Source organism: Oryx dammah, unplaced genomic scaffold (assembly GCF_014754425.2).
Source record: "Oryx dammah isolate SB20612 unplaced genomic scaffold, SCBI_Odam_1.1 HiC_scaffold_5, whole genome shotgun sequence".
Taxonomy (NCBI): Eukaryota; Metazoa; Chordata; class Mammalia; order Artiodactyla; family Bovidae; genus Oryx; species Oryx dammah.
In genome coordinates, this window is record NW_024070189.1 from 51,413,935 (window position 1) to 51,441,747 (window position 27,813).

The 27,813-nt window shown below is 43.1% G+C and overlaps 1 protein-coding gene across 2 annotated transcripts in view; it reads left to right on the top strand.

The window, feature by feature from the left end:
* Positions 1-27,813, top strand: part of DPYSL3 (dihydropyrimidinase like 3) — a 116,802-nt gene that overhangs the window by 57,701 nt on the left and 31,288 nt on the right. For both annotated transcript variants that reach the window (XM_040239765.1, XM_040239766.1), the window contains exons 2-3: positions 21,172-21,260; positions 26,348-26,532. In XM_040239765.1, the coding sequence (XP_040095699.1) occupies positions 21,172-21,260; positions 26,348-26,532 (274 nt within the window). The remainder of the gene's footprint in view (positions 1-21,171; positions 21,261-26,347; positions 26,533-27,813) is intronic.

Here is a 27,813-nt window from a genome sequence, read left to right on the forward strand (position 1 = left end):
TAAAATGATACCATGATTCATTTGCTGGCATGTACGGTGTCTCTTCTGGATAAGGCTGCCATTGATAAGGGTACAAAGGCGCCAGTTGCTCCAAAACTAGACTGGTCAGATAAACAAGCAAACCAACAGGGAACAGCTCTCAGTCTATAGATGCTCTGCAAGCTCTTTTCACTTGCTCCTGCCAGTATCTGAAATGCGGTGGCTCCTGTCCAATGGAAATAGCCTCCCACCCAAAGGCCAAATAATGTCCTGGATGTGCCTTCAGGTAGGGGTGGGTTTTAGTTTCATTGTCACTGAATTTCTATCACTTTTCCTTTGGCTGGCACATTTTAAGCCCTCTGTAAACATTTATTGAATGAGTGGGTACATTTATTTAACATTTACTTTGCAGGAATAATGTCAGGTGAGCAGATGATCAGAACGTGTGTACATTTGTGGTTCTACATCATCTTCTCTTTCACTGACAACTTTGTAGAATATTAACTTTTATTTATCTACTGGCTGCATCGACACGTGGGATCTTTGTTGCAGCCTTAGAGATCTTTTTTGTTGCAATGCACGGGCTTCTCTCTAGTTGTGATTTGTGGGCTTAGTTGCCCTGAGGCGTGTAGGATCTTAATTCCGTAACCAGGGATTGAATCTGCAACTCTTGCATTGGAAGGTGGATTCTTAACCACTGGACTGCCAGGGAAGTCCCTTTTCACTTCCCTATATTTCTGTTATTAGCTTTCATTATAAAATTCATTTTTGGTTTGAGGGGTGGGGACAGTTAAAACATATTTTTCCAAGCTTATCTCTGGCTGTAAGTCATACAATCGATAGTCTCAGTGATCTAAGTGTAATTATAATCATTAGATCCTTTAAAGGGGAGCATCTATAAGGGAAGGTAGAAGGGGAGAATTAAAGTATATTCATATAATCTAAAATACTGCAATTTAAGTACCATGTGTATAAAGATGTATCATATATAGTTAATCAGGTATAATAATACCTTTTCCTTTTTCGAATGAATATTTTGCCAACGATCATCTCTTTGCTTAGCAATGTGATGCTTGTCACAGGAGCATCTGACAATAATCAGAATTAGCATTTATTTATCCTGTATTACAGCTTCCCTGGTGGCTCAGTGGTAAAGACTCTGCCTCTTATGCAGGTGCCTCGGGTTGGATCCCTGGGTTGGGAAGATCTGGAGAATGAAAAGCAAACCCACTCCAGTATTCTTGCCTGGGGAATGTCCATGGGGTAGCAAGAGTTGGACATAACTTAGCGCGTAAACTAATATCACCACATTCTGTATTAAGTGCTTTTTATTTCTTATCTCATGCAGTCGTCAAAACCACTCGGTTAGGTGGATGGCTTTCCAACTAGGTCTTCCCATTTTATTGGGAGGAAACTTTGAGAGATCAGGCAATTGGCCTAAGATCACAGAAGCCTTTCAGTGGTGGAACCAAAATTCATACTGACTCAGAACCACATTCTAAACCCCATTCTACAAAGCTGCCTTAAATTCTGCCTTCTTTTATCTTCTTGTACCCATGGGGTCATGACACACCTGTCCAAATCGGAGTTTGTTACCGAAGGCATGGTTAAGTCCTTCTCCACACCTCTTTCCTGAGGGACAGGTTATGAGAGATCGGAAGCATAGTCAGTTGGTCCCCTTCTCTGCATGGATTTGGATGCCGGAGCCCTGTCTGGTTCCGTAAGCTCCCCCTCCTTCCCCTCAGAGCAGCCTCGCTTCCAGGCTTGTTAGGAGAAGCTCCTCATGGTTGTGTTTAAACACAGCCAGCTTTCCAGGGAGGTGCCCGCACTCAAGACTGTTGTGCATTGAATTATTAAAGGATACCCATGAGGGGGCTCCTCTTCAGGTAGACTTGAATGCCTTCTTCTCATTCTGTGTCCCATGCTGCGGCCCCCCCACCCCAGCTTCTTTAATAAATCTTAAGCAAGATTCCACCAAAGGGTTGACTTAATGGGGCTCTGTAAAACTCAGAGAATCACAAGATCCTAAGAGAATGTTTCAGTCTAGTCTCCCATTACAGATGAGGAAACTGAAACCCAAGTCTCAATTTGAGACTGAATTAGAGCTTTTTCTACTCTCTGGTTTACTGTAGGGCACTAAAATTTACAAAATGAGTAGGTATTTCCCCCCAGTTGTGACCAAAAAAACCATGATGTTTGTAGAAAAATTTACCCCCCCCCAAAAAAATGAGGACAATAAAAATAAGTGAAATTATAGTTTGAGTATACCCATTTAAAGTATTTTCTTCATACTGTGTATACTGTTTATTGAAATAGCACAGCATCTTATTCATCCTATTTTATGTCCCGCTTTTCATTCTACAGTGCATTATGACATGATATCTTTCCATGTTTTAAACATTCTTTCATGCCATAATTTTATTCTTTTTTTAAAATTGAAGCATAGTTGTGTTGTAACGTTGTGTTAATTTCTGCTGTACAGCAAAGTGATTGAGTTATACATAGATGTATGCATGTATATATATCTCTTTTTAATATTCTTTTCCATTATAGTTTATCACTGTTTACTGAATATAGTTTCCTGTGCTGTACAGTAGGACCTTGTTGTTAATCCATCCTATATATAGTAGTTTGCATCTGCTAATTCCAAACTCCTAATCTCTCCCTCCCTCCACTTCTCCTCCCCCTCCGCCTTGTCAACCACAAGTTTGTTCTCTATGTCTGTGAGTCTGTTACTGTTTGTAAATAGGATCATTTGTGTCATATTTTAGATTCCACATATAAGCATGCGGTATTTGTCTTTCTCTTTCTGACTTACTTAATATGATAATCTCTAAATCCATCCATGTTGCTGCAGATGGCATAATTTCTTTCTTTTTATGGTTGAGTAATATTTCATCGTATATATGTACCACATCTTCTATATCTGTTCATCTGTCAGTGGACATTTAGGTTGTTTACGTGTCTTGGTTATTGTGATTAGTGCTGCTATGAACATTGGGGGTGCATGTATCTTCTTGAATTACAGTTTTGTCCAAATATATGCCTGAGAATGCGATTGCTGCATCATGGCAACTCTGTTTTTATATAACACAATTTCAAATATCTACATATTGTTCCCAGTGCTTCAGTCAATTCTGTTTTGTTTGAATTTTCGATTGTTTCCGAGATCTTGTATTCAACAGCAAAAAACGAAATGGTGGCTGTGTTTTCAGTTGCTGTTTTGTAGCTGGAGTTAAAAGTTACCCCCATGCTAAGCTGAGTACCTTGCCCACAGCTGCTCAGCTTGTGTTAGATTCTCATTTGAGTCCCAGTATCTTTGATGTTAGTCTTATATTCTTGTCATCACTCTACTTGATCCAGCAGTTTTGCCATTTTCAGCGTGAAAAGTCTACTGTCCCTCTCTATTTTCTCCTGCTCTCCCCATGAGCATGTGTTTGTCACCACCACCCGTGCTTACCTCCCTGTCCAGCTGAGGCTGCTGACATCTGTAGAGATACACCGTGTCTCAGGACCAAAAGCTACGCCCCTGGAGAGGAAGTATGCCTGTTCGCCTTTCCCCTCCTCCTCCTTAATGGCTTAACCTATAAGCTTGGAAGCTGGTTTTAATTCTACGTTTTCTGTGTATATGTGTGTTTGTTTTTAAAAAATTTCCCTCCTTAATTCTTTCAAGGGGAACTTTATTTGAAATTATGCTCTTTCCCCCCCAAGCCAATCTGTGTCCCATATCTTGATGCGATTACTTTGTTTGGGGAGATTGATAAATTCAGAGTGGAGTTTCTGGTTTATCCAACCAAGTTGGTTTAAATTATGGCCTTAGAAAGGGCTTGAAACAACCTAAAACATTTTAGAACAGTTGAATGTAATCCTCTTCTGCTTCTAGAAAAATCCATCCTTATTCCACAAAGAAGGTATGTTTTTGTTTTGTTGTGTTGTCATTCCAATTATTTCATTGCATGCTCTATCTCAGATTCTTTGCTGTGAGAAATCAACTTAGCTTTGCTTGGTTAAGGCCAGGAAGAGAAATAAGAGATGCATTATTCTAACCCTCTTATTTTAACAATTAAGAAATGTGGACCAAAGAGGGAAGATAACTTGCCAGAGGTCATGCAGAGAAATAGTTTTTGAAAACATGAGGCAAAGGACTCTTTTCCTTTGCTCTGGTTCAGTGCTTTTCTCACAATTATTTTTCAGGGGTAAAATGTGAAGGGTGTGTTATGAGCAGATTTGTATCCACTTGAAATTCATGTGTCAAAGTTCTGACCCCCTAGTACCTCAAAATGTGAGATAGGGTCTTTAAAAGAATAATTAAGTGAAATGAATTTGTCAGAATGGGCTCCGGAGAAGGCAATGGCACCCCACTCCAGTACTCTTGCCTGGAGAATCCCAGGGACGGTGGAGCCTGGTGGACTGCCGTCCATGGGGTCGCACAGAGTCGGACACGACTGAAGCGACTTAGCAGCAGCAGCAGCAGCAGAATGGGCTCTGATCTGGTGTGATGGGTGTTTTACAAGAACAGATTAGGACATGGACACCCAGAGAAGGACACAGGGAGGAGAAACTGGGCAAGCCAAGGAGGGTGGCCTCAGAAGGAACTAATGCTGCTGACACCTTGACTTTGGACTTGTAGCCTGCAGAACTGTAAGAAAATAAATGTGTGTTGTTTAAGACAACCAGCCTGTGGCACTTTGTTGTGGCAGCAGCAAACTAATATGGAGGGAAGTTAAGAACAATGACATTTAAAATTCAAAATTTCAGATTTGTAAAGCTCTTAGTGAACAGGAAAGGGAAACCCAGGTAATTAGTTTTTTAAGGAAATAATGCCATGCCAAAGCCTGTACTGACTTGATTTTCAATCATATTACTAGCTCTACCTTATAGATGAGGAAACTGAGGCTCAGACATTTAACTTATCTAAAGGTATGTATTTATTGACTAAGTGGTGAAGGTTCATCCAAATTCACCTCCTCTCTTGACTTTAAAACCTTCATCCATTATATTGAAGTTGACCTGAGCTATTTAGTAACCATTGTTAGGAAGTTGCTTAAAGATAGGAAGGGGAAAATTTCAGTCACCTGGAATCTACTTGATCGATTGATCAGGAAATATTTGGCCATTGATTTTAGGATAAAAATGGAGATCAGGAAAATTTTAAGATAACATATTTGAGTATCACTGCACTCTTCCCAGTGGGTTCGCATGTCAAAATAAAACCACATTCTCCATATAATGAAAAATTCATGTTCATAGTGATGGACCCTAGGCCTTAAAGAAATCTGACCCATCAGAAAAGAATCAGTTACCCATGCTGGGTCACATTTGCTAAGGTAGGAGACTAGACCCATACATACATCTGTAACACGAGGGGGCATGAAAACAGTTTATGCCGGAGTTTTGCCACTGCATATTTTACTTTTATTTTATTTTTATTATTTCCTTACTTATTTTGGTATTTCACTTAGGGTCCTAGCTCCCCAGCCAGGAATCAAACCTGCATCCCCTGCAGTGAAAGTGTGGAGTCTTAACCACTGGTCTGCCAGGTCTTATTGCTGAAAAAAGACCTGATAAATGTGTAATCAACCAAAAAAATCAAATGAACTCGAGCTGCTGGTAAAATCACTTGTTAGGATATGGGAAATAGAAGGTGCTTTAACTATTGAATGTTGACAACTCTCTTGCAGCAGTGTCATCCCTGTTTTAAGGTAGTGTGGTCTATCATTTTTAAACATATGGGTTAAACTTATTTTCATGTCCCCCTGGCAGCTCAGATGGGTTAAGAATCTGTCTGCAATTTGGGAGACCTGGGTTCAATCCCTGATCGAGAAGATCTCCTGGAGAAGGGAATGGCAACCCACTCCAGTATTCTTGCCTAGAGAATCCCACGGACAGAGGAGCCTGGCGGGCTACAGTCCATGTGGTTGCAAAAAGTTGGACACGACTGAGCAACTAACACTTTCAAACCTAGTTGGACTTTATCAGTAAGAAGATACAAGCAAGTTGAGAGGTGGCTGGGCTTTGCTTACAGCAGATCCTGGGGATAAGGCCCAGCCCAGCTATATACCCGCTGTATAACTTATTGGGCTCTATCTTTCGAAGAGACTCTTGATCCAGCCACTTTTCCCCATTTTTTCATCCCTACCACCACCACCTTGCTAGAGCTTCCATCACCTTACTGCAGGAGCCCACCACTGGTCTCAGTGCCCCCACGTTGCTAGCCATCAGATCATTTCTTCATGCATGAGCGAAGTGATCCTTTAAATTGTAAATCAGATCAAGTCACTCCCCAGGTCAAAAATTTGTTTAGGAGACTTCCCTGGTGGTCCAGTGGTTAAGAATTTGACTTCCAGTGCAGGGGACATGGGTTCAATTCCTGGTCAAGGAATGAAGATCCCCTGTGAAGGCGATGGCACCCCACTCCAGTGTTCTTGCCTGGAGAACCCCAGGGACGGGGGAGGCTGGTGGGCTGCCATCTATGGGGTCGCACAGAGTTGGACACGACTGAAGCGACTTAGCAGCAGCAGTGCCTTAGGGCAACTAAGCCCACGTAATGCAGTGAAGACCCAACATAGCCAAAACAAACTCTGTTGCACTTGGAATAGCACCCAGACAATGGCGCTCAAGGTTCCACGTGGACTGGCCCCTACTATCTCCACTGCCTCTGGGGTCTTGGCATCAGCCATCTCCTCCCCCCCTCACCTAACATGTGCAGCTCAGAGCTCCTGAACTTTCTGCACCCTTGGAGAGGGGAGCAGTCTTTTCTAGGAGTCTCTATTTGTGAAGCTCAGTTCCGCAGACAGCTTCTTAGATGTGCCTTTTCTTGAAAACCTAGTCAGAAGCAGTCCCAGACCATTCCAAGCCTCCACCATCCCCATCACCTTCTTTCTAAATGTCACTTGTCACTGTTGAAATTACACTACTTAGTTAGTAGCTGACTTAATCTTTGCTGTTTCAACTGCTGCAGTTGTAATGTCAGGGATTTAATTTTGGTCACTTGTGTGTCTCTAGTACTGTGAATGGGAGGCATTTACAAACATTACATGAAGGGATGAATGGATAAATAAATGAATGAATGAAAAGGCACACTGTTCCTTTACCTTAAACTCGTGTGCTTTTCCTCAGTAGGCAGTCTGGGGAGGACAGGTGTCCAGGAAACAGGGTTCTCAGAAGACAACTATGTCTGTGAATCTGTTTCTGTTTTTATATAGATGAATTTGTATTCTTTTTTAGTTCTACAAGTGGACAGGGAGGCCTGGCGTGCTGCGGTTCATGGGGTCGCAAAGAGTCAGACACGACTGAACGACTGAACTGAACTGAAGTGATATCATCTAATATTTATCTTTCTCTGACTTATTTCACTAAGCATAATATTTTCTAGGTCCATTCATGTTGCTCCAAATGACAATATTTCATTCCTTTGAGGCTGAATAATATTCCATTGAATAAATGTACCACATCTTTAAAAAAAACTTTTATTTGTGTATAGTTGCGCGTTATATTGTGTTGTTTTCTGCTGTGTAGCAAAGGAATCACTTATGCTGCATGCCCAAAACTAACTCAATATTTTGAATCAATTATACTTCAATTAAAAAATTAAAAATTAAAAAAAAGAGAGCTAAACTATCTGTCTCATGGTCTAATCTCAAGTAAATGAAGTGACCAATGAAAGATGAAAAGACTTGGGATAATGGACACAAGTCCTAACACACAGAAGAAAAGCTGTTGCTTCTGAGATGACTTGTAAAGACTCGCAAAAGTTGTAACTTATGCTGTTTTTTAGACACAATTAAATACATGTCACAATGTACATCTTACTCTAGTATGCAGAAGATACCTGCAACTGTAAACGTCAGCAGCCCAGGCACTTTTGGAAACATTCCTGAGCAGAGACATGTCATAAAAGAATGGACTAGTGTGGAACTATTCCAAAGAAGGCTGTTCTCTGGTGTTAGAATCACAGAATGTGAGCTAGAGACCACTGGGAAGAGAAGCTTGTAACTCATGGCTTCGCAGGTAGGGATGAAGTTGGTGGCCTCCCAGGCACAGAGAATCAGTTCCTGTAATGTCAGCATGGCATTTCCAAATAGAAAGCAGTCTTGAGTATATTCCAAGACGTACCTTTTGGGTAAGCCTTGGATCTACCTTGAAGGTGAAGAATCCTTTTTTTATAGTATTAACTGCCTACTCATCTCATTTTAGAGTTCTGGTTATTTTTAAGTGGTGCCTCAATTGTATTTATTTCAAAGTTTTATTTCATTCAAGGTCTGCTTGATTTCTTGAAGTCTTTGTTTTCAGGAGTGTCTGCCATTTTCTCTGTCAGTAGAACTTGGAGAAGTTTGGGGCTTCAAAAATAGTCCAAGAGTCAAAAATAGTGCTTAACCACCTATTGATCAAATGAAAGCAGAGCTGTGGGTTTGCAGGTTCCTAGGCAGTCAGAAGGCGCTCAGTCATCACCATTGTCATCTTCTTGTGTCAAGAAAGAGCCAGGCAAAAAGAGAAAGTGCCTCATCCGCCTTGTTTCCCACACTTCTAAGAAAGTGTGTTTGGGTTCTGATAGGAAGGTAGTTAAGACATATATGTTAACTAAAAAGAGGTGGAAAGTCAGGCTACTTTTCAAAGATAGAGACAAAAGTGGGTAGTCATCCAGCTGAGAGACATTGACCTGAGATCTGAGTTCATCTTTTAAAGAAACATGCATTTCTTGAGCACCTACTATGCACTGGGATTTGGGCTAGACTCCTGACATTAGTCCTTTGGGACAGATATCATTCCCCTCATTTTACAGCCAGGGCTGTGACTCCAAAGCTCTTCTCATTTTCATCGTTCCATTGAGCTGCCCTGGCACTGACTCACCACCTGGACTTAACGACAGAGCAAACTGGGAGCATCTCAGCTCTTTGAAACAGTTCCTCCCTCCCACACTCTCTGTCCAAGGGCCCTTTCCACGGCAGCGTGGTGTGAGCTACAACACGGTAGCTGTACATTCTTGACACATCCGCTTCGGGCCAGTTTTACGAAGCTGCAGAAGCCAGTGGTTGTGTGCTTGCAACCGCAGTCGCCAGGCAGCCCCCGCCAATTTTAGAAGTACAAGGTCAGCCTTGGAGGACAATCCCCGTAGCCTCCACAAATAGATGGGGAACAATTGCCTGTCATTTGCAGGTGCTGCTCACACATTCCAAGACTCAAGCATGATTGCTCCTCTTGGAATTGCATTTTGGCTGGCTTTCAGCTTTACTGAAAGAGTTTTTTGTTTCTGAGAAGCAATAGGGTGGGGATTCACTAGGCTTCCCTGTCAGTCCAACGACCCAGTCAAAGCTGGCTGCCAGATGCCCGTGATCAAAGTGGAGAGAGAACTGCTTCTACAAGAGGGAAATGGGTCCCATTCAGTGGACAGCAGCCCCAAGAGGCGAAGTGCTTTGCTCAGAGTCGCAGAGCTGGGGCCAGAATCCAGGTCCTGACTCCCATTTCAGGAGCCTGGACTGTCCTTCATTCTCATTCAGTTGGTATATCCATCTTAGTGTGGAGTTAACTCAATTCCAGCCATCAGCTTCTGACCAGTCTCTTAAATCGCAGGTGCTTTTTCCTACCTATTTGGTGTGTGACTGACAGCACCTCAAAATTATTCTTCATGTTCTTGCACCCCAACTTCCTGACTCACCTTTCAATTCTCCATTTTTATTAATTGGTTCTTCCTGACCAACTTGCCTTGACATGTCCTTCACCTTTGGCACATCACTTCCTATTTGTTTATCTGTCTGTCTATCAAAATGTAGTTAATTTACAATGTGGTGTTAGTTGTAGGTATCAGTAAAGTGATTCAGACATACCCGCATATATATATATATACACACACACATACATATATATTATTTTTCAGATTATTTTCCATTATAGTTTATTACAAGATATTGAGTATAGTTCCCGGTGTTGTCCATTAAGACCTTGTTGTTTATCTGTTGTATATATAGTAGTTTGTATCTGCTAATCCCAAACTCCTAGTTTATCTGTCCCCCACCCCTTTCTCCTTTCTTAACAATAAGCTTGTTCTCTATGTCTGTGAGTCTGTGTCTGTTTTGTAAATAAGTTCATTTATGTCATTTTTTTTAGATTCCACATATGAGTGATATCATACGGTATTTGTCTTTCTCTGCCTTTACTTCAGTTAGTATGACAGTCTCTAGGTCCATCCATGATGTTGCAAATGGCATTATTTCATTCTTTTTGATAACTGAATATTGTTCCGTTGTATATATATGTACCATATCTTCTTTATCCATTCATCTGTCAGTGGGCATTTAGGTTGCTTCCTGGCTACTGTAAATAGTGGCACATCACTTTCTATTACCCTTCCTTGCTAAGCAGATTCCAGCTTTTCTCCGAAGTGTACCATATGTGTTCTAATCAATGCTCTTCCTGTCACCTGGAGCACAGCAAACTCCTTGGTCTCTTTTCTTTTGTATAATTTTCTGTATTAAATCACTTTTGAAAGTTATAAAATGACATATGTATTGTGCAACTAGTGAAATAATGTATAACTAGAGGAAAAAGAGAGAAAAAACATTTCTCTACCTCCGCCCTTTGACTCCCTGTCTCTTGCCATTCCTAATGTCGATGATTTGATGTGCATCCCTCCAGACCTTTCTGCTGCTCACATAGAAACGTAATAAACATATTTACATGTAGTATATTTGTTTGCTTTTGCAAGAACAGTATCGTATTTCACACATTGAAATGTATTTATGTTAGAAATTGCTTCAGTTCAGGATTAAATTTAACCTGTTTAAAAGTATCTGCGTCATAATCCACAGTGTGACTGTGTTCAGTTTATTAAATCGTGTCCCATGGTTGGCTGTTCAGGGGCTGGACTGGATGTTTTCTGTCTGCCTCTCCAGCTGCCTCTCCAGGATTTCTGTCTTGCTCCATGCCCTGGGCCTGTCTGGGCTGCATCAGTAGACCCTTTGCCCTTGGGCTCCGGGTTGGATTTAGTTCACGTGGTGCCACTCGGTGTTGAGGGCGGGTGGACAGTAAAGTCAGGGTATTTCGCCCTGACTCCATGCTGCTGGGTTACTGTGGGGTGGCGGTGTGCCCCTGCTGCAGGTCACATCTCCTGGCAGCGCCCTCTCCGTATATCTGCCCCCACTTTGACTCTGGTGATCACTCCTCTGGCCTCGTTGGGCCTGAGGATGGTGTGACTCCCTGCGGTTGGTGGGCCCTGGGGGCTGCCCATCCATTTAATCTCCCTAAAGCCTGCCCATGCTTTGTTAAATAATCCCTTTGTTAAACGCTCTTTGATAATCCACTCTGAGTCTTCCATCTCTGTCCTGGCATCCTGAGCAATAAAGATCTTCCTTTTTTCCCCCTTGTCATTTGCTATTACTTTCTAACTAGTTCCTTCCTTTATCTCTGGCATGTTCATTCTGTCAGATTTTCTTTCAAACTCTGGGGTTGTATTTCACTCATTTTCTCAAAATCCTTCCTGAGCACCCCAGGACCCATGGGATAAAGGTGAAACCCAGAGCCAGTCATTGTTTGCATTGCCCTGATATGAAGTATCAAGGACGCCACCCATTTCTACAGTTTCCTCCCTGAAATGCATTTCTTGCATTGATATATTTGGTGCTCAGGGTGACTGGTTCTGTGACACCAGACCCTGTGCCATTCCTCCCCCGCCCCAGGATGCTGTGTGTTCAACTCAGTGGGGAGAAGAGCAGATAATTCATTTCACGGAGGAGTAAGTGAACAAAATGTACATAAAGCTTGTAAGAGTTTCTGGCATGTTGGAACTTTTCAGTAAATGCTGGTTACAAATTACACTTCACCCGCTCTGATCAGAATTGCCCTTCTGCACATCTAACGCAACATCTTCACACCCAGTAGTCACACAAGTGTACATTTCAAGAATGAATTATTAAAACTGCTTATCCCTAGAATCAAGGCCGGGTTGAAATTTCAGGCCCTCCTCCCTGATGAACGAGGCATTTGGCTCTCGCACAGGCTGTTGGCCAAGGGGACACAGTCTGCTGTTTGAACGTAGCTGGACCCCGGTTTTCTAGTCTGAATATGGATATGGAGCTTTCCTCCATAGCTCATGGATTTGAGGCCTCAAAGAACAATGCCGCACAAATGAAACAAACAGGAAAAAACCCAAATAGCAAACAAAACACAAAACTTCATATAAATCCAGACCAAACTTGGTCAGGAATTAAGTCTCTAAACTATTGACTTTTTGTCAATCTCTGTCCTGAGCAACACAATGTGTTTCTCAGGTGCTTTATATCTAATAGTAGTAGCAACCTTACATTTGTACTGCACTTTAGATTTGCCTTTAATTGGACATGTCCATAATCAGAGCAATAAAATAGAGGTGGTAGCACAATAGAGAAATTAGTAGAAATATTTGTAATGCCAGCCACTCGTGGAGCCTTTTCTATAAGTGCCCAACACTACATCATCATATTTGCTTCTCACAGTAGCCCTGGGAGGTAGGCAGTTACCTGTATTTTACAAATTTAAAAATGGACCTTTCACTCATCCGGAGACGCTGAGGCCCAGAGATGGATCCATTGAGTCACTTGCCTAAAATCACACAGTGAGTCAGTAGCAGAGATGCCAACACAGCTTTGGCTTCCAGACTCCCTTGGTCACTGCTGCAGTTCTGGATGGCTCTGAGAACTGCGATTAGGGCTGGTTTCCATCCAGACGGCAGCCTTTCCATTTTCCTCTCCCCTAAGCCCAGCTGAGGATGTACCACGTTTTTTCCTTGTGCCCAGATTTGGCACATCCTATTTTCTGATGAGGCATGCTTCTCCTCACTTTAGATTTACTCTCCCCTGCCCCTCTCCCTCCTCCTCCCTAACCTTTTGACCCAGTGAGCCTCCCTAATCCCCAGTACCCTCCTCCCTCTGCTCTGCTGCCCAGTATCTGGGACATCCCTGTGACTCTGCTTCGGGCACTGCTCTTACTTCTGACAAACCAACCCATGGTGACCCAGGTAGCTCCTTGTTTCAAGAGCAGGGATGGTGGTCCTGCAGTTATATTACGTCGTTTTAGGTGATTCTGAAAGGGGGCATTCAATAACATTGAACCACATAGAGAGAAATTTTGTCTCCTTTCTAATTCTTTTCCCAACCTTCTGAGCAGATGAAGGGAAAAGTCTTCAGGTAGTGCTGATTTGTCTTGAACACCCTCCTCCCTGCCACCCCAACTCTGGGTAATCTACCTTTTAACAGAGGTAGCAGATCTGAAGCTCATCCTTCAAAATCCTTTTGAGGACGGCAGAATGTAGCCAAAATTTCATGAGGTTTTTATTGTGTTCATTCCTAGGTTTACTGTCTATTTTTGGTAAGTGATACTGGCTTAGAATTTATGGGAGTGAGACAGTGTTTACTTTTAAAATACATTTATTTCAGGATAATATTAAGTAAATAACAGTACAGTTTGTACCAGGATCTGTCCAGTGTCTTGAAAATACACAGTGGGAACTGAGGTTTGGGCTTCACGAGCCCAGCTGACCTTCCTGCTTGAGGGTAGGATGACTGTGGCTCCTTCTGTTCAGCGCTGGGTCATCCCTCCCCTTGTCGTCCTCTGGTTCCTGGCCAGGTTTTCCACTCGTGCTTATCCGTGTCTGGGACCCTGTTCAAGACTGGGAGAGCGTTATCGGGGGCTGGGATTAAGATGCCATCCACAGTTCATTCCGCCACTCCAGTCTGACCCAGGCAGCCACATCACTTGTCTGGCCCTTTGATAACCGTGTCTTCAAAATGGTAAACGTGGACTTGTAGGGGGAGTAATGCACACAGCTGGCTTTGATGTTCCGGTTCAGAAGACGGGACCGCCACCCTGCCCTGGTTAATCCTGCCCTTGGCCACTGCTTCCTCCACCTTATGGTTGGCCCTCCAGGGCCAAATCGAACCCTGTAAAGAAAGTGAAAACAGTGCTTGCTGTTCGTTATGCATTATGTGTAGTGGGCTATGTTCTGAAGGGGATGCCCCCTGTTAGCTTCCATGGTGCACACTTGGTCATAAGTATATTTGGGTGATGAGAGAAAGGAGGTATTTCTTTTTCTTGTTTTTTTTTTTTTTTTTTGGCAATGCCATGTGGCATGTGGGATCTTGGTTCCCTGACCTGGGATTGAACCCATGTCCCCTGCTCTGGAATCGCAGAGTCTTAACCACTGGACCACAAGTGATGTCCTGGAGGAATGTTTTTGAGATTTACCTGTAGCAGTTCAGAGTTGTGGAAGAGCCAACCCTGTATAACTGCCCCCAGCTTCAATAAAGACTCAGCCAAGAGGCTGCATTGCCCTCCAGGAAGTCTTCTTTTCTCCCTGGCCTCCCTCTGTCTCTGTCTCCATGGCATGTTTGTCACTGAGGGGCCTGGAAACTGATCCATGCATTGGGCATGGAGAGCGAGTTTGGGGGCAGGTTTCAGACCTCGCCACCCGCTCTGCATTCTTGAAGGGGGAGGGCATGAAGATTGTTATCTGCTCACGGAGCCTTATTTCCAAAGGAAGAATGACCTGGAGGGGCCGTGGGAACCTGCCCTTTGCGGGTGGGTGTAAACAGAGACGTTTTGGCTGACCTTGGCTGCTGGTGGCAGGAGCTGAGAACAGTTGTTGGGGGTTGGCTGGGGACTGGCGTCTCTGGAATTCCCTTTATGGAAAGGCCTGTTAGATTTTGATGAACGGAGTGTTGGTTCAGTTCTTCCAGAGTGTTTGTGAGCAGGGCACTGTATGGCAGCCATTATGATCGGAAGAAAGAATAACCATGATAGCAACTCCCATGTACTAAGATCCATACATTGCCAAGCAGAGACTCACCATCATCCTAACCAGCACCCTCAGAGAAAGTGATCATTGTCCTCATTTCACAGATGAGGTAACTGAAGCCTAGAGAGGTGAAGTTACTCATCCAAACACAGGTAGTGTTTCTTTGAGAAGTCAAACTCCTCACCCAAGGTTGCATATTCAGCAGCAGAGGTGGGTTGAGAAGGCTGCTCTCCTGGGAGCCTTGTCAGTACCTTTGTCTGAATCCCACAGTGAGTCAACCAGGACTGTCTTAGAAAGCCTTCACTCGTCTTCTTTAAATGATGCTGCTTTAGAAAAGAAAAGCAACAAGATTTCATCTGTGTAGTCTATCTATCCTGTTTATTCTTAAGAGTGGGAGTGTTTTTAGGGAGTCAAATCTAATTATCCAGATGGGATTTTATTTTAAATAACCACCTGTGCCTTCATCTGGACTTAAAAGGATCTTGAGTACCCACTGAGGGTCAGAGTCTATGCTTTGTGATTTGAACACAGGTAATAAAAGATTTGACTGTAGAAGATTCCATCTCCAGTTTATATCCTCTTTTTTTTTTTTTCCTTCCTCGGATTAGAGTTTTTATTCTGAGCTGCTGGAATGTCTGCAGAGTAGAGAACAGATGTGTCCTAAGTGCTGTTCCGGGGCTGACTTTATTGCCTGGGAAGAAATCCATGGAGGGCTCTGGTTTCTCTGGGAAACATATTCATATTAGCTCAGATAGAGGTGGTAATTTAAGTCCTTCAAGTTGAATACTAGGTGAGGAATACTGAAATGGGAGCCAGCATCCCCAGCCAGCTTGAGGTCAAGATTCTGTCCTTGCATTCTCTAGTCTAGTTGGAATCACGGCCATTGTTAACAGCATTTGCTTGTGGGTTTTCTTTCTCCTCCCTTCCCTCTCTTTCTCCCCCTTCCTCCCTCTGCACCTCTGTCTTTCTCTCTCCCTTCCTTCTTCTTTTTTCTCTCTCTCTTCTCTCCCTTTTTTCTCACAAACTCTTAATTTTTTATAGTTGATTTTTCTAATCATTATAATACTCTAGTGAAGGAAAAAGAAAGTTGGACTTTATCAAATGTCAAGGGCCTCTGCTATCCGGGATAGTAAATCAGGTCTCTCTGTAAAATGCATTAATTGGGAAATTGGGATTGGCATATATACACTAGTGATACTGTGCATAATATAGATAATGGCTTCCCTGGTAGCTCAGCTGGTAAAGAATCTGCCTGCAATGCAGGAGCCCACAGTTCGATTCCTGGGTTGAGAAGTTCCCCTGGAGAAGGGATAGGCTAACCCATTCCAGTATTCTTGGGCTTCCCTCGTGGCTTAGACAGTAAAGAATCCGCCTGCAGTGCAGGAGACCTGAGTTCGATCCCGGGTTGGGAAGATCCCCCGGAGAAGGGCATGGCAACCCACTGCAGTATTCTTGCCCGGAGAATCCCATGGACAGAGGAGCCTGGCGGGCTACAGTCCATGGGGTTGCAAAGAGTAGGACACGACTGAGCGACTAAGCACAGCACATAATATAGGCAACTAATGAGAACCTGCTATAGCACAGGGAACTCTACTCAATGCTCTGCGGTAACCTGAATGGAATAAAATCCAAAAAAGAGAGGATATATGTATATGTATGGCTGATTTACTTTGCTGTATAGCAGAAACTAATACAATATTGTAAAGCAACTATACACCGAAATTAAAAAAAAAAAAACACAAACACCTTTAGGCCATAAGGAACAGGTCTGATGTGCTGATTTTATAAGGAGTGGCTTACAAGTGATTTGATTCCTGAAGTTTCCTATCACAAAGAAAGCGTTCCTGCACGGTACCTGTCACATTCAGTATCAGAGAGGACAGCCCTGTCAGAAAGAGCCACTTGGCATAAGGTTTACTGATTATTGGTGTAGTAGCCTCAGGTGGAAAGCAGTCAGGAGCCAAGAGATGGAAGACCTGGATTTGCTTCCAACTGCGACTAATCAACTCTGTCACTTGGAGAAAGTCATCTATCTCTCTGTGTAGATCTTCCATTTAGAAAATGGGAACAATAGTCTCTCCCCCATAAGTTTCTTAATTCAAAACATTTTATTAAAATTTAAAGTACTGTAAATAATGAGTAGAATAAACGGAACTAGTATTTATAGGTATTTACTACGTGTTAGCCTGTTAGATATTTTATATATACATGTACACACACACACTTTTCCCCCTTCATACCATTATTGCATTCTGGCAGCCACCCTGTGAGGGGAGCCTGGTGTTATTAATATTTCCACTGTGAGCTAATAAAACTGGGGCGCTGAGAGGTTAAGTGCTAACTCAAGATCACAACCCTGGTTAGGTAGTCAGCCTGATTCTCCCAGTACTGGGAGAACCCCACGGAGCCCAAGCTTGGCAGCTGGCACACCTGGAACCTGGCTGGGCTATAAGAGTGGGCTGCATTGAGTCCTGGTGTCCGTGCAGCACCTGAGGCAGCCACAGTTGTTTGGTGCTTCAGTCTCTAATTAGCTTCATCCTGGATTCCAAACACCCTCCAGCTTATTCCCATGTGCTCAAGAAGGGCCATCATTCCTTATAGGTGTTAATGCATGAGAAACATTGGTTTGCTCCCGCCTGCCAATGCAGGAGACAGAGATGCAGGTTTGATCCCTAGGTCAGGAAGATCCCCTGGAGAAGGGTTTGGCAACCCACTCCAGTATTCTTGTCTGGAGAATCCCATGGACAGAGGAGCCTGGTGGGCTACAGTTCATAGGGTCGCAACGAGTCAGACACGACTGAGGTGACTTAGCACACATACACGCATGCATTAACCACTTTAATAAAAGTTTGGGGGACAAGCTAAGGACCCCAGGAACAGCATTTGCTTGAGCTCTGTGAGTTGTGGTTTTGATACGTCTGCTCTCCATGATAAAAAACAAATAATAATACTGTACTAAATAAAGCAGGGGTTTTATTATTCTCATATCTGAAACCTGTGCAAGGCCCCCACTTCATTTTGTGCTCATTTAGATTTTTGATGATTGGGTCAAAATTATTTCAATAGCATTTGAACAGTTTTGAATGATGCCATCTCAGTGATGTTAATTCCACTTAGGTCACCTCTCCCTATCCCTCTGATGTACAAGGTGCCGGGGATAGCTTTTGCCCCCTTGTTGAGATCTGATGCTTACTGAAAGAAGCGATGATTCCCAGTGGCTTAGGACTGGATGTCCCCAGGCAGGAGAGGATGGTCATGTTTCATGACGGCTTAGTTCAGGCAGTAACTGGCTCCTTTCCCCCAACCAGCTTATTTCAGCTCTTTGCTAGAAAGATAAAGAATATCAGAAAAGCACTGAGCTGTGAGAGGGAACTCTTAAAGTTACCAAGATTATTGTTAGTGGGAAACTCCTGCTGGAGAAGCTTCTGTCACCTTCACAGACACATAAACTGTGTCTGGGGTGTGACTTGGTACTGGGCTGGCTGATGGCTGCCTAAGAGCCATTTATAGAGCTTATCAAATACAGATTTGTTGACCTAGAGCAGGACCTGGAAATCTATATTTTTCTAATGTGCACCCTCATTTGGGAAGCACAGTCGTAGGAGTGCCTCATATAATTTTGCAATTACTGTTAAAACAGTCGATTACAATAGCCTTCAATTAAAATTTTTTCCTTAAAAGCCCAATTTTCTGACCATTTCACATAATTTTCTGACTCAGACAGCCTTTCTATTCTGATATAATACACCCTCCTATGTCCCACCCTTCATCCATTTATTTGACCAGCGTTTAACAGCTGTCTTAAGATGGGTCCCAGCTGTCTAAGATAGGGTCACAAAGAGTCAGACATGACTTAGTGAGTGAACAACAAGAGATGGGCCCCAGGAAATGAGCTAAAAAGATAAAAAGACACATAGTTCTAAGCCCACAGGAGCTAGTGGCGTAGCTAGGAGACCATTAAACAGTAAACCAATTCTTATGGAATAATATCATTGTTTCAGCTGCAGTGGGAACACCTAAATTTTGCTGGAAAGTCAGGTATTACATCCTGGGGAAAAAACCCTTTGAGGCTTAACAGAAGAGATGATGGTTGCCAATGGCAGGTGAACATGGGAGACGGCAGAGAGAACTGCTTTGCAAAGGCTTAGTGGCCAGAGAGCCCTTGGTGGCAAGAACTGCACATGCTTTGATTTGCCGCCATATATGTAGAGTTCGTGGTAAAGAATCCTCCTGCCAATTCGGGGGACACCAGAGATGAGGGTTTGATCCCTGGGTTAGGAAGATCCCCTGGAGGAGGGCATGGCAACCCACTCCAGTATTCTTGCCTAGAGAATCCCGGAGCCTGGCGGGCTACAATCCATGGGGCCACAAAGAGTTGGACACGACTGAGCAACTAACATGCACACACACATTGATAAAACACGTGATAGAAACGAGGGTGGATGTACTGACAGAGGGCAGCTCATGAGGGGCTTGGAGACTGTATGTGGTGGGAGTTTGTATTTGACTTCATTAGTTCATTTTCTTTGCCACATGTCTAAGTTTTTCCTCAACATCTCATTGATGTGTATCTTTAAAAAAAAGTCCTTCTCCCAACAGTACAGCATGATGAAATTGCTTCTTCTCACGCAATACCTTGGAAGCAGGAGCGACTCAGCAATAATTGGCTACATCCCCAGTGGAGCCCTAGCTTCAGTTCTCATCTTCTGGCCCTGTTCATAGTCTTTGATTTCGGAAGCCAGAAGTCAGCCTGTTCGTGGGGTGTCCTCCATAAAGCCTAGATCCCTTTTGAAAGCCCTGTCTCACCAGTGTCATCTCCTGTCCTCATCAGGTCCCTCCTTGATCCCTGAGATCCCTCCACACTGATCTATTTCAGGTTTTCAAAGAAACACAACTTTTCTCCCACCACAGAGCCTTTGCACACACGGTTCCCTGTCTGCAGTTCTCCTCCATTCCTAGCCTCTGTTTTAAAACACCCTGTGCCGTGCTGTGCTAAGTCATTTCAGTTGTGTCCGACTCTTTGTGACCCTATGGACTGTGACCAGCCAGGCTCCTCTATCCATGGGATTCCCCAAGAATACTGGAGTGGGTTGCCATTCGCTTCTCCAGGGAATCTTCCCCACCCAGGGATCCAGCTGGTGTCTCTTAGGTCTAACCTGCAGTGGCAGGTGGGTTCTTTACCACTGGCACCACTTGGGAAGCCCAAAAAATGGGGACAGGGGTGACAGCAAAGGTGGTCCAAAAAAAGCCCCATTCCCCTTTATTTGTGATGCTTGACACAATTTTACATTGTTTTACTTATTCTGGTGACTTTATTGCCGGACTTCTGCTTTAAGTTCCATCAAGCCAGGGACCTGGTGTGGCTCATTCCCTGCCACATCCTTACTACCTATTTAATAAAAAAAGGTTAGATACCTATTTGCTGAGCGAGTGGATGTGTGAACGATGAGTGGATGAATGGATGGATGGATGGGTGTAGTTGAACTCTGTATGTTGAATTTGTAACAAACTACAGCCCGCCATTGTTTTTCAGACTGCAGTTCCCCTCAGCCAGGCTCCTAAGAATTCTCTTCTCCCACATGAACCCAGCAAAGCTATGTCCATCCTTCATGCTGTGATCTAAGCTCCATTCATTTAATGGAATCTGTGATCTCTAAAGCTGACAGTGATCTGTTTCTCTCCTGACTTAGACATAAAATATATGTTTGTGTTTTGTTAATTACCTCGCAATGTCTGTGCTTTGTTTCCAGTTGGATCACTTACCCAGCTTTCATTTAGTTACGACTTTTAAAAGACTTTTCTCATACGAAAAGCAATAAAGAAATATATTTCAGAGAATGTGAGAAATACTGAGTGTAGTGTACTCAGTATACTGAGTGTACTCAGTTCATATATGAATCCCGCATAATTTCTCCTCCTTGAGTTATACATTCCACAATTTCTGTGCATATGTGTGCACATAATAAGCCTTCCGAATTTTAAACATAACATGATCCCCCTGTCATAAAGACTTTTCAAGGCTATCTCATTGTATGCCTGACCCTAAGTTCCGTTTTTGCGACTTACTATTGAGTGGCAACAGAACATCAGACGGGATGCTAGACACTGAGGTAAATGTTATCCTACTTAGTGTTATTTAGTGCTTTCTGGAAAAAGATAATATAAAGAGTAGCTACGTTTCTAAGTGGCTCTGATAGGTTGCAGAATAAAGAAGTGAAACTCAGAATAATTTGAGTTATGGTTAAACAAGAAAGATTGGATCCCCAAGAGATACAGCCACTCAAATACTGAGTGCACTGAACTCACAGGCGTCTTAAGACAGTGGTTCCTGCTAAACCTCTGAAACAAGGACTTGGGAGAACCTTGGGAGACCATTCTTCTCTGAAATCCTAGCTGTAAGAATGACTCCTGTTTTCCTTCTTTTCTAGAGCGACCGTCTTCTGATCAAGGGAGGCAGAATCGTCAATGATGATCAATCCTTTTATGCTGATATTTACATGGAAGATGGCTTAATAAAGTAAGTATATAGCACCCTTCACTCTATCTTTTGAACCTTCTTCACTAGAGACTCAGAAAGAAACTTGCCTCTTTTGCTTAGTAGACCAGTGCTTCTGTGTATTTCATTTCTCGTTCTCCTTAAAAATGAATCTTTCATTTAGCCCTTCAGTCTGGATAATCCCTTTAAAATTGGATTTTAAACTAGCCATAGTTCACTTGGATCGCATGGATGAAGTGACAGATCTGAATTCAGTCACCCAAATGATGCTACAGGCCCCTTTGGGCAAGCTGCATTGATGGGCGCTCTATGTGTTGTGGAGAAGTGGTTGATGTGACCACTGTCCTTAAGATCATTGAAAAAGTCCACAAATTACCCTAAAAATATAAGACCTAGTATAATAGGTCCATTCCCTTCTTTAGGGGTTCTTCCTGACCTGGGGATTGAACCCAGGTCTCCTGCATGCAGGCAGATTCTTTATCTGAGCTACCAGGGAAGCCCCATAATAAGTACCAAAGGAATTCAGGTAAAAATAAGTAATTTAGAAGTGCACGAATGGAGAAATCCCTTCAGAGGACAGTTTTGAGATGGAGAGGTCATTTAAACTGAACCTTGACTTAGGAAGGACTTTGAAGGTTTTGAGGTGGAGAGGGTATTTAAACCAAACCCTGACTTAGGTAGGACTCGGTAGGGCAGTGTACAGATAGGACAAACATGTCAGGCCAGGTTTCCCAGTAGACACTTCAGGGATATGTAATTACTTTACAGAATGGTTTGCTATTGGATGCCTGAAAGCAGCATAGCCAGATAACCTTTATGTGCAACTTCCTTACACAGTGATCTTTTAAAAAGGATTTGACCTATACATAGCCTTTCATCACATAAAGCTGCTTCCCCACACTGATAAGACATAGTTTAGAACTAGTGTATCCAGCCCACCAAATGAGCCATCCCTGGCCTCATACAGTTTTATTTTTATATTATTCAGCTTCATTGGCTAGCTTTAAGATTCTGGTTATAGATCACTTACTTATCTTTGAAATCTTGGCTTAGATAAAACTTTCTGTGGGTGGACATTCCTTACCAGCCCCTAAATCTAGGCTAGTTTTCCCTTTGATGAGTTTTGTTTTAAGATTTTTTTTTTTAATGTGGGCCATTTTAAAAAGTCTGTATTGAATTTGTTATGGTATTGCTTTTGTTTTATGTTTTGGTTTTTTGGCTCTGAGGCATGTGGATCTTAGCTCCCCAGTGAGGGATTAAACCTACACCACCTGCATTGGAAGGCAAAATCTTAACCACTGGATCACCAGGGAAGTCCCTTGATAAGTTTTTAAAATACTCCATGCTTTTATCAATCATAGCAATTCTGACACTGTTAGGCCCCCTTGAGAGCAAGCACCATATTGGGTTCTTCAATGTATCTACAGCACCTAACCCAGTACTTGATACACAGAGACTTTTGTAAGAGCTGCCTTTTATTGAGTATATATCTTAGTGTGTGCCAGGCATTAGAGTAAATGTTTTACAGGACTCATCTCATTTAATCTGCCAGCAGTTCTATGAAGTAAGTACTCTTATTACCCTCTTTTTGAGAGGAGGATAGAGAAGAAAGAGGAACAAATTTGCTAAAGATCAACATATTAATTCATTGAATGAATGAACAAATGCAAGAATGAAGATGTTCATACTTAGTAGCTTTGCTGATTTGCATACATTTTCATAATAGAAGTGGGAAAATTGGTGTTATTAGACAAGTCAACTGATGGTAAAAAATACTTTCTTCAAGATATAAGCCACAATTAATTTTATATTTTTTTCTTACTAAAAAATTATTATGTGTAGTCTGCTCTCTTTGGAGCAAATGTGTTCCTTCATTTAGACATTTTCAGAGTTAGAAAAAAAAATTCAGTGCCTCATGCTTCTTCTTCATTCCAGAGCTCATTAATTGATCATGGAACTTTTCGTGGTTGACCCTTAAACACAGGCCCTGAATCCTTCGTGCAGTGATTCAGGCATCTACTACCATAGTTGAATATATCAACTGAATCTTCTTTGCCTTCACTATTAAAATAGACCAGAAGGCCACTTGCCAAGGACATTATGGAAGGAATTTAACCATCCAACGTGTGTGTTGGTGGTGGAGAGAAGGGTGTATAAACATGATTTTCATCTTATCCTATAATTTGATTATCTTCAGCAACTTTCTTAACCCACAGAACTTTGGAACAGAAATAATTCCTTTCAGTTTTTACAGAGTTGTGTGCCTATGAGGGTTGGTGGAGTGCCTGCTGTGTGCAAAGCAGCCGACTCAGGCCATGGACCTGTACCGTGTCCCGTGCCACGGAGGATGTCATTGGAAACCAAATCAACTCTCTTCCCCCAGGGACCTGACAGTCTTTTAGGGGAAATGATATGTCTGTCCATACAAAGCACATATGACGTTACCCAATAATATCAATGTGTGTGTGTGCATCCCCAGCCACTCAGTCATATCCAACTCTTCATGACCCCACGGACCGTAGCCCACCAGGCTCCTCTGTCCGTGGGATTTCCCAGGCAAGAATATTGGAGTGGTTTGCCATTTCCTCCTCCAGGGAATCTTCCCAATTCAGGGATGGAACCCACATGTCCCACATTGGCAGGTGGATTCTTTACCACTGAGCCACCAGAGAAGCGCAATAATATCAATATCATGCATTAAATTAGTAGAATAGATGAGATCCAGAGGAACAAGAGGACTGTGTGAGATTAGAACATTATAATTATAATGTTATAACTTTATGACAGCTGATATTTATTGAATTTTTATGTGCTTTACAGGGTTATATGGGCTTAACACAGATTAACATTTAATCTATACAATAGACCTATGAAGAAGGCTTTTTTTTTTTATAAATTACGTCTTACAGATGAAGGAATTGAGACATGGTGAGGTTAAGTTACTTGGCCTAAACCATAAAGTGAGCATTAGCAGAGCCACAATGGTGAAGCCAAGGGAACCCACATGCAGGGCAGAGCCACACTCTTCAGTACTAGACCTGGCTGTCAGTAGAAGCTTGACCAAGGAGGGGAGATGGAAGCTCAGCCTTCAAGGATTAATATGACCTTGATTGGCTCAGTGGAGAAAAGTGGGGGAAAGCATTTCTCTTTGAGACTAGGTATTATACCAGTTGTCAAAAATGGGTGGAAATGTGCCTACATAGACACACCCAAAAGAGGCAACTCTTCCTGCTCTTGGTTCTCAATTCCCTCAGAGGTGAATCAGTGAGGGAGGGAAGTGGGAACACATTGGCCAGTATCTGGACTAGAATGGAATTACCATCAAGGCTGCATTTTTTCCACAGTGTGTTTTGAATTGTGGTGACTCTGGAATGGCCCAGTGGTGATGTGGTAAGAGTGAAATCTTAGGGATGTCGGACGGCTTAATTTTAGTTGTAGAGCTTACATTTTGTCCAACCAGTGGAAGACTTCTTACCACCCCAAGAGAATGTCTTTCTTGGCTGGGCATAAACAAAAGCAGAAAGTGTTCATGCCACTGGCAGCGGGTCCATGTGTTGCAAGGTAGGAGATGGTTCATAATAATGCGGATCCTCATGAGCCTTAAGTCTGCCTGGAGTTAACTGGATGTTTATGTCAAGGATGTGAACTGAACATCGTTGATCTATGAGGTTACACTGTGCTAAGGGTAGTTGTATTGGTCACGTGTCTTGTATAGTATGCACTTGGCCTGCTCATTGGCTTCCTCCCCAGCCCAGTTTCCCCCTCTCTGCCTCCCTGAGATGCTCTGAAGCTTCTTGGGCGAAGCTGTGTCTGGTGGAGGTTATCACAGTCCACTTGCTTGGCTTGAAGCTTCTCCTGAGCTGCTGACCACACAGAAGCAGCTGTTGTACGCATTTGCATCTTTGGCATCCTCTTTGAGAATCTGCCATCGGTTGTGATTGATAGATGAGCTATCAGGGAAGGATGGACTTGGGAGTGGGAAGGGACTGGGGAATGCCCTAGACATATTCCATTTGTCCTTAGGAGCACAGACGAACCCATTTAGATAGCACAGTTCATGCACTTGTTTTTAAAATGATTCTTTACCACCTCCTTCAATCTTTTTTTAACAGTTCATTATTTTACAGCTGTTCAATCCTTCTGCAAATGTTCTTCCTGATTCTTAAATAAAGAGCTAAATGAAAATAAAAACACTGGGCTTCCCTGGTAGCTCAGCTAGTAAAGAATCTACCTGCAATACAGGAGGCCCTGGTTTGATTCCTGGGTCGGGAAGATCTCCTAGAGAAGGGGTAGGCTACCCACTCCAGTGTTCTTGGGCTTTCTTATGGCTCAGATGGTAAAGAATCTGCCTGCAATGTGGGAGACCTGGGTTTGATCCCTGGGTTGAGAAGATCCCCTGGAGGAGGGCATGGCAATCCACTCCAGTACTCTTGCCTGGAGAATCCCCATGGATAGAGGAGCCTGGTGTGCTGCAGTACATGGTGCTGGAAAGAGTTAGACATGACTGAGTGACTAAGCACACAGTAAAAACATTCATTAAAATATTTATTACACCCCCTATATTCCAGCCACAGTCAAACCCTTGGGGTGACAGTACTAAGCCAGGACACATGGTCTCACCGAACACCATACTGGATTGTTTTATGTTTATAAAAATTGTTTTCTGGATGGAGCTAGAGATTATCATACTAAGCAAAGTAAGTCAGATAGAGAAAGACAAATACCATATGATATCACTTGTATGTGGAATCTAAAAAATGATTCAAATGAACTTATTTACAGAACAGAATCTGACTCACAGACAGATAACAAACTTATGGTTACCAAAGAGGAAACAGGGAAAGGATAAATTACGAATTGGGGTTAACAGATACACACTACTATGTATGAAATAGAAAAACAGCAAGGTCCTGCTGGTTAACACATATTCATTGTCTTAGAATAAAAAATGTTTTATTATTTGTTTCTAGGTTGCTAAGCTGGAAAGCTTAATCACTTGGAAAGACTACTTTGATAAACATAGGTTACAACTTTTAAAATCCTCACAATACCATGTTTGTCTTGGAAGTCCTTCTTTTAAATTGCTGGTTGTTTCCCTGTCTCACCAGGCAAATTGGAGACAATCTGATAGTCCCTGGAGGAGTGAAGACTATCGAGGCCAATGGGAAGATGGTGATCCCTGGAGGCATCGATGTCCACACTCACTTCCAGATGCCATACAAAGGCATGACCACAGTGGATGACTTCTTCCAAGGGACCAAGGCTGCCTTAGCAGGGGGCACCACCATGATCAGTAAGTTCCACAAATTTACACACTCTTGGAAAGCGTGCTAGGGGTCCTAAGAAGTGAGTTTAACTAATGTGTTAATCGCAGTGCTCTCTGATGGTAACTCATATACTTCCCCTCAATTCAACGAATAGACTTTCTACCTGACGAGACCTGAGAAAAGTTGGTTATAGAGAGGACACTGGCAGCTTCTGTAACCGCATTAAGAGACACAGGAGGCTCATCACCTTGAAAGCAGTATACTCTGTCTGCCTTAGAGGAGGGGCTGAGTATGCCATGGGTGGGGAGTCAGCACTTAGCATCTTTGGGCCAGACCCTGAGGAAAGTGGACTTGAAAAGCTGTGAGCCTTGGGCAAAAGGTGATCTCAGAACTTCCCGCTTGGGTGTGAGGCAGGACGGGCAAAGGGCATGAGCAGAGCAGTGCAAACACAGCTGAGAAGTATCCCAGAGAGAATGACAGTGAGACGGGCAGTTCTTGAGAACTTAGAAGGCTTCAGTGGTGGTTAGTGTTATTTGGTCTGTGCTGTATCGTGACCAATTCATAGCTTTAAGATTGGGCAAGCCGGGGAGTTGTTTCCCTTACTTTGTTTTTCTGGTGACTTTTGCAATTCCAAAGAAACCTAGGAAGTTGCATGCCATTGGATTACTGAAGAGATAGCATTCCAGGGCACTCCTTCCTGTCCCAAAGAAGTTCCAGTGAACTGGCCCCAGCCCAGCCCTGGCCCCCAACTTGGTCAGCAAGAGCACTGTTACCACCCAAGAAATATGCATCCACCCAAGAAATCAGAATGGCCTGAGTCGTAGACTTAATCACTGTCTTTTGCTTCCTTTCTACTGGAGCAGTAGTAGGGTTCAGCTTCAGCTAGGGGTGTGGAAACCCAGGAAAATGGCATCAGGGCCATAAAAGGTGCATTTCTGGGAGCCTGAAGCCTTTGTCCAGCCAGAAGAAAGAAGCCAGCCGAGTTCTCAGCAGCTGCCTGCCTACAAAGGCTCTGGTGCGGGTCCAGACACAATAACACAGCTCCAGGCCTCTGCTTTCAGATAAGTGCACTTGGGCTGCCTGTGCTAGAAGGCTGAGGAAATGAGTGATCTCGGCCTGGCTTTCTGCCATCTGGCCGAGGAGCTGGACCTGTTCAGAGTCCTAGACATATGGATTAGGCTTGGGCTTCTGCGTTAGGCAGGGAGCAGGAGGAGAGTCAGCGCTCCACATGAAAAGAGAGGAAAGCATGTGAGAATCACAGAAGTGTCTGGGTCCTTTCTGAGATAATTAAACACCCTAGGTATGCA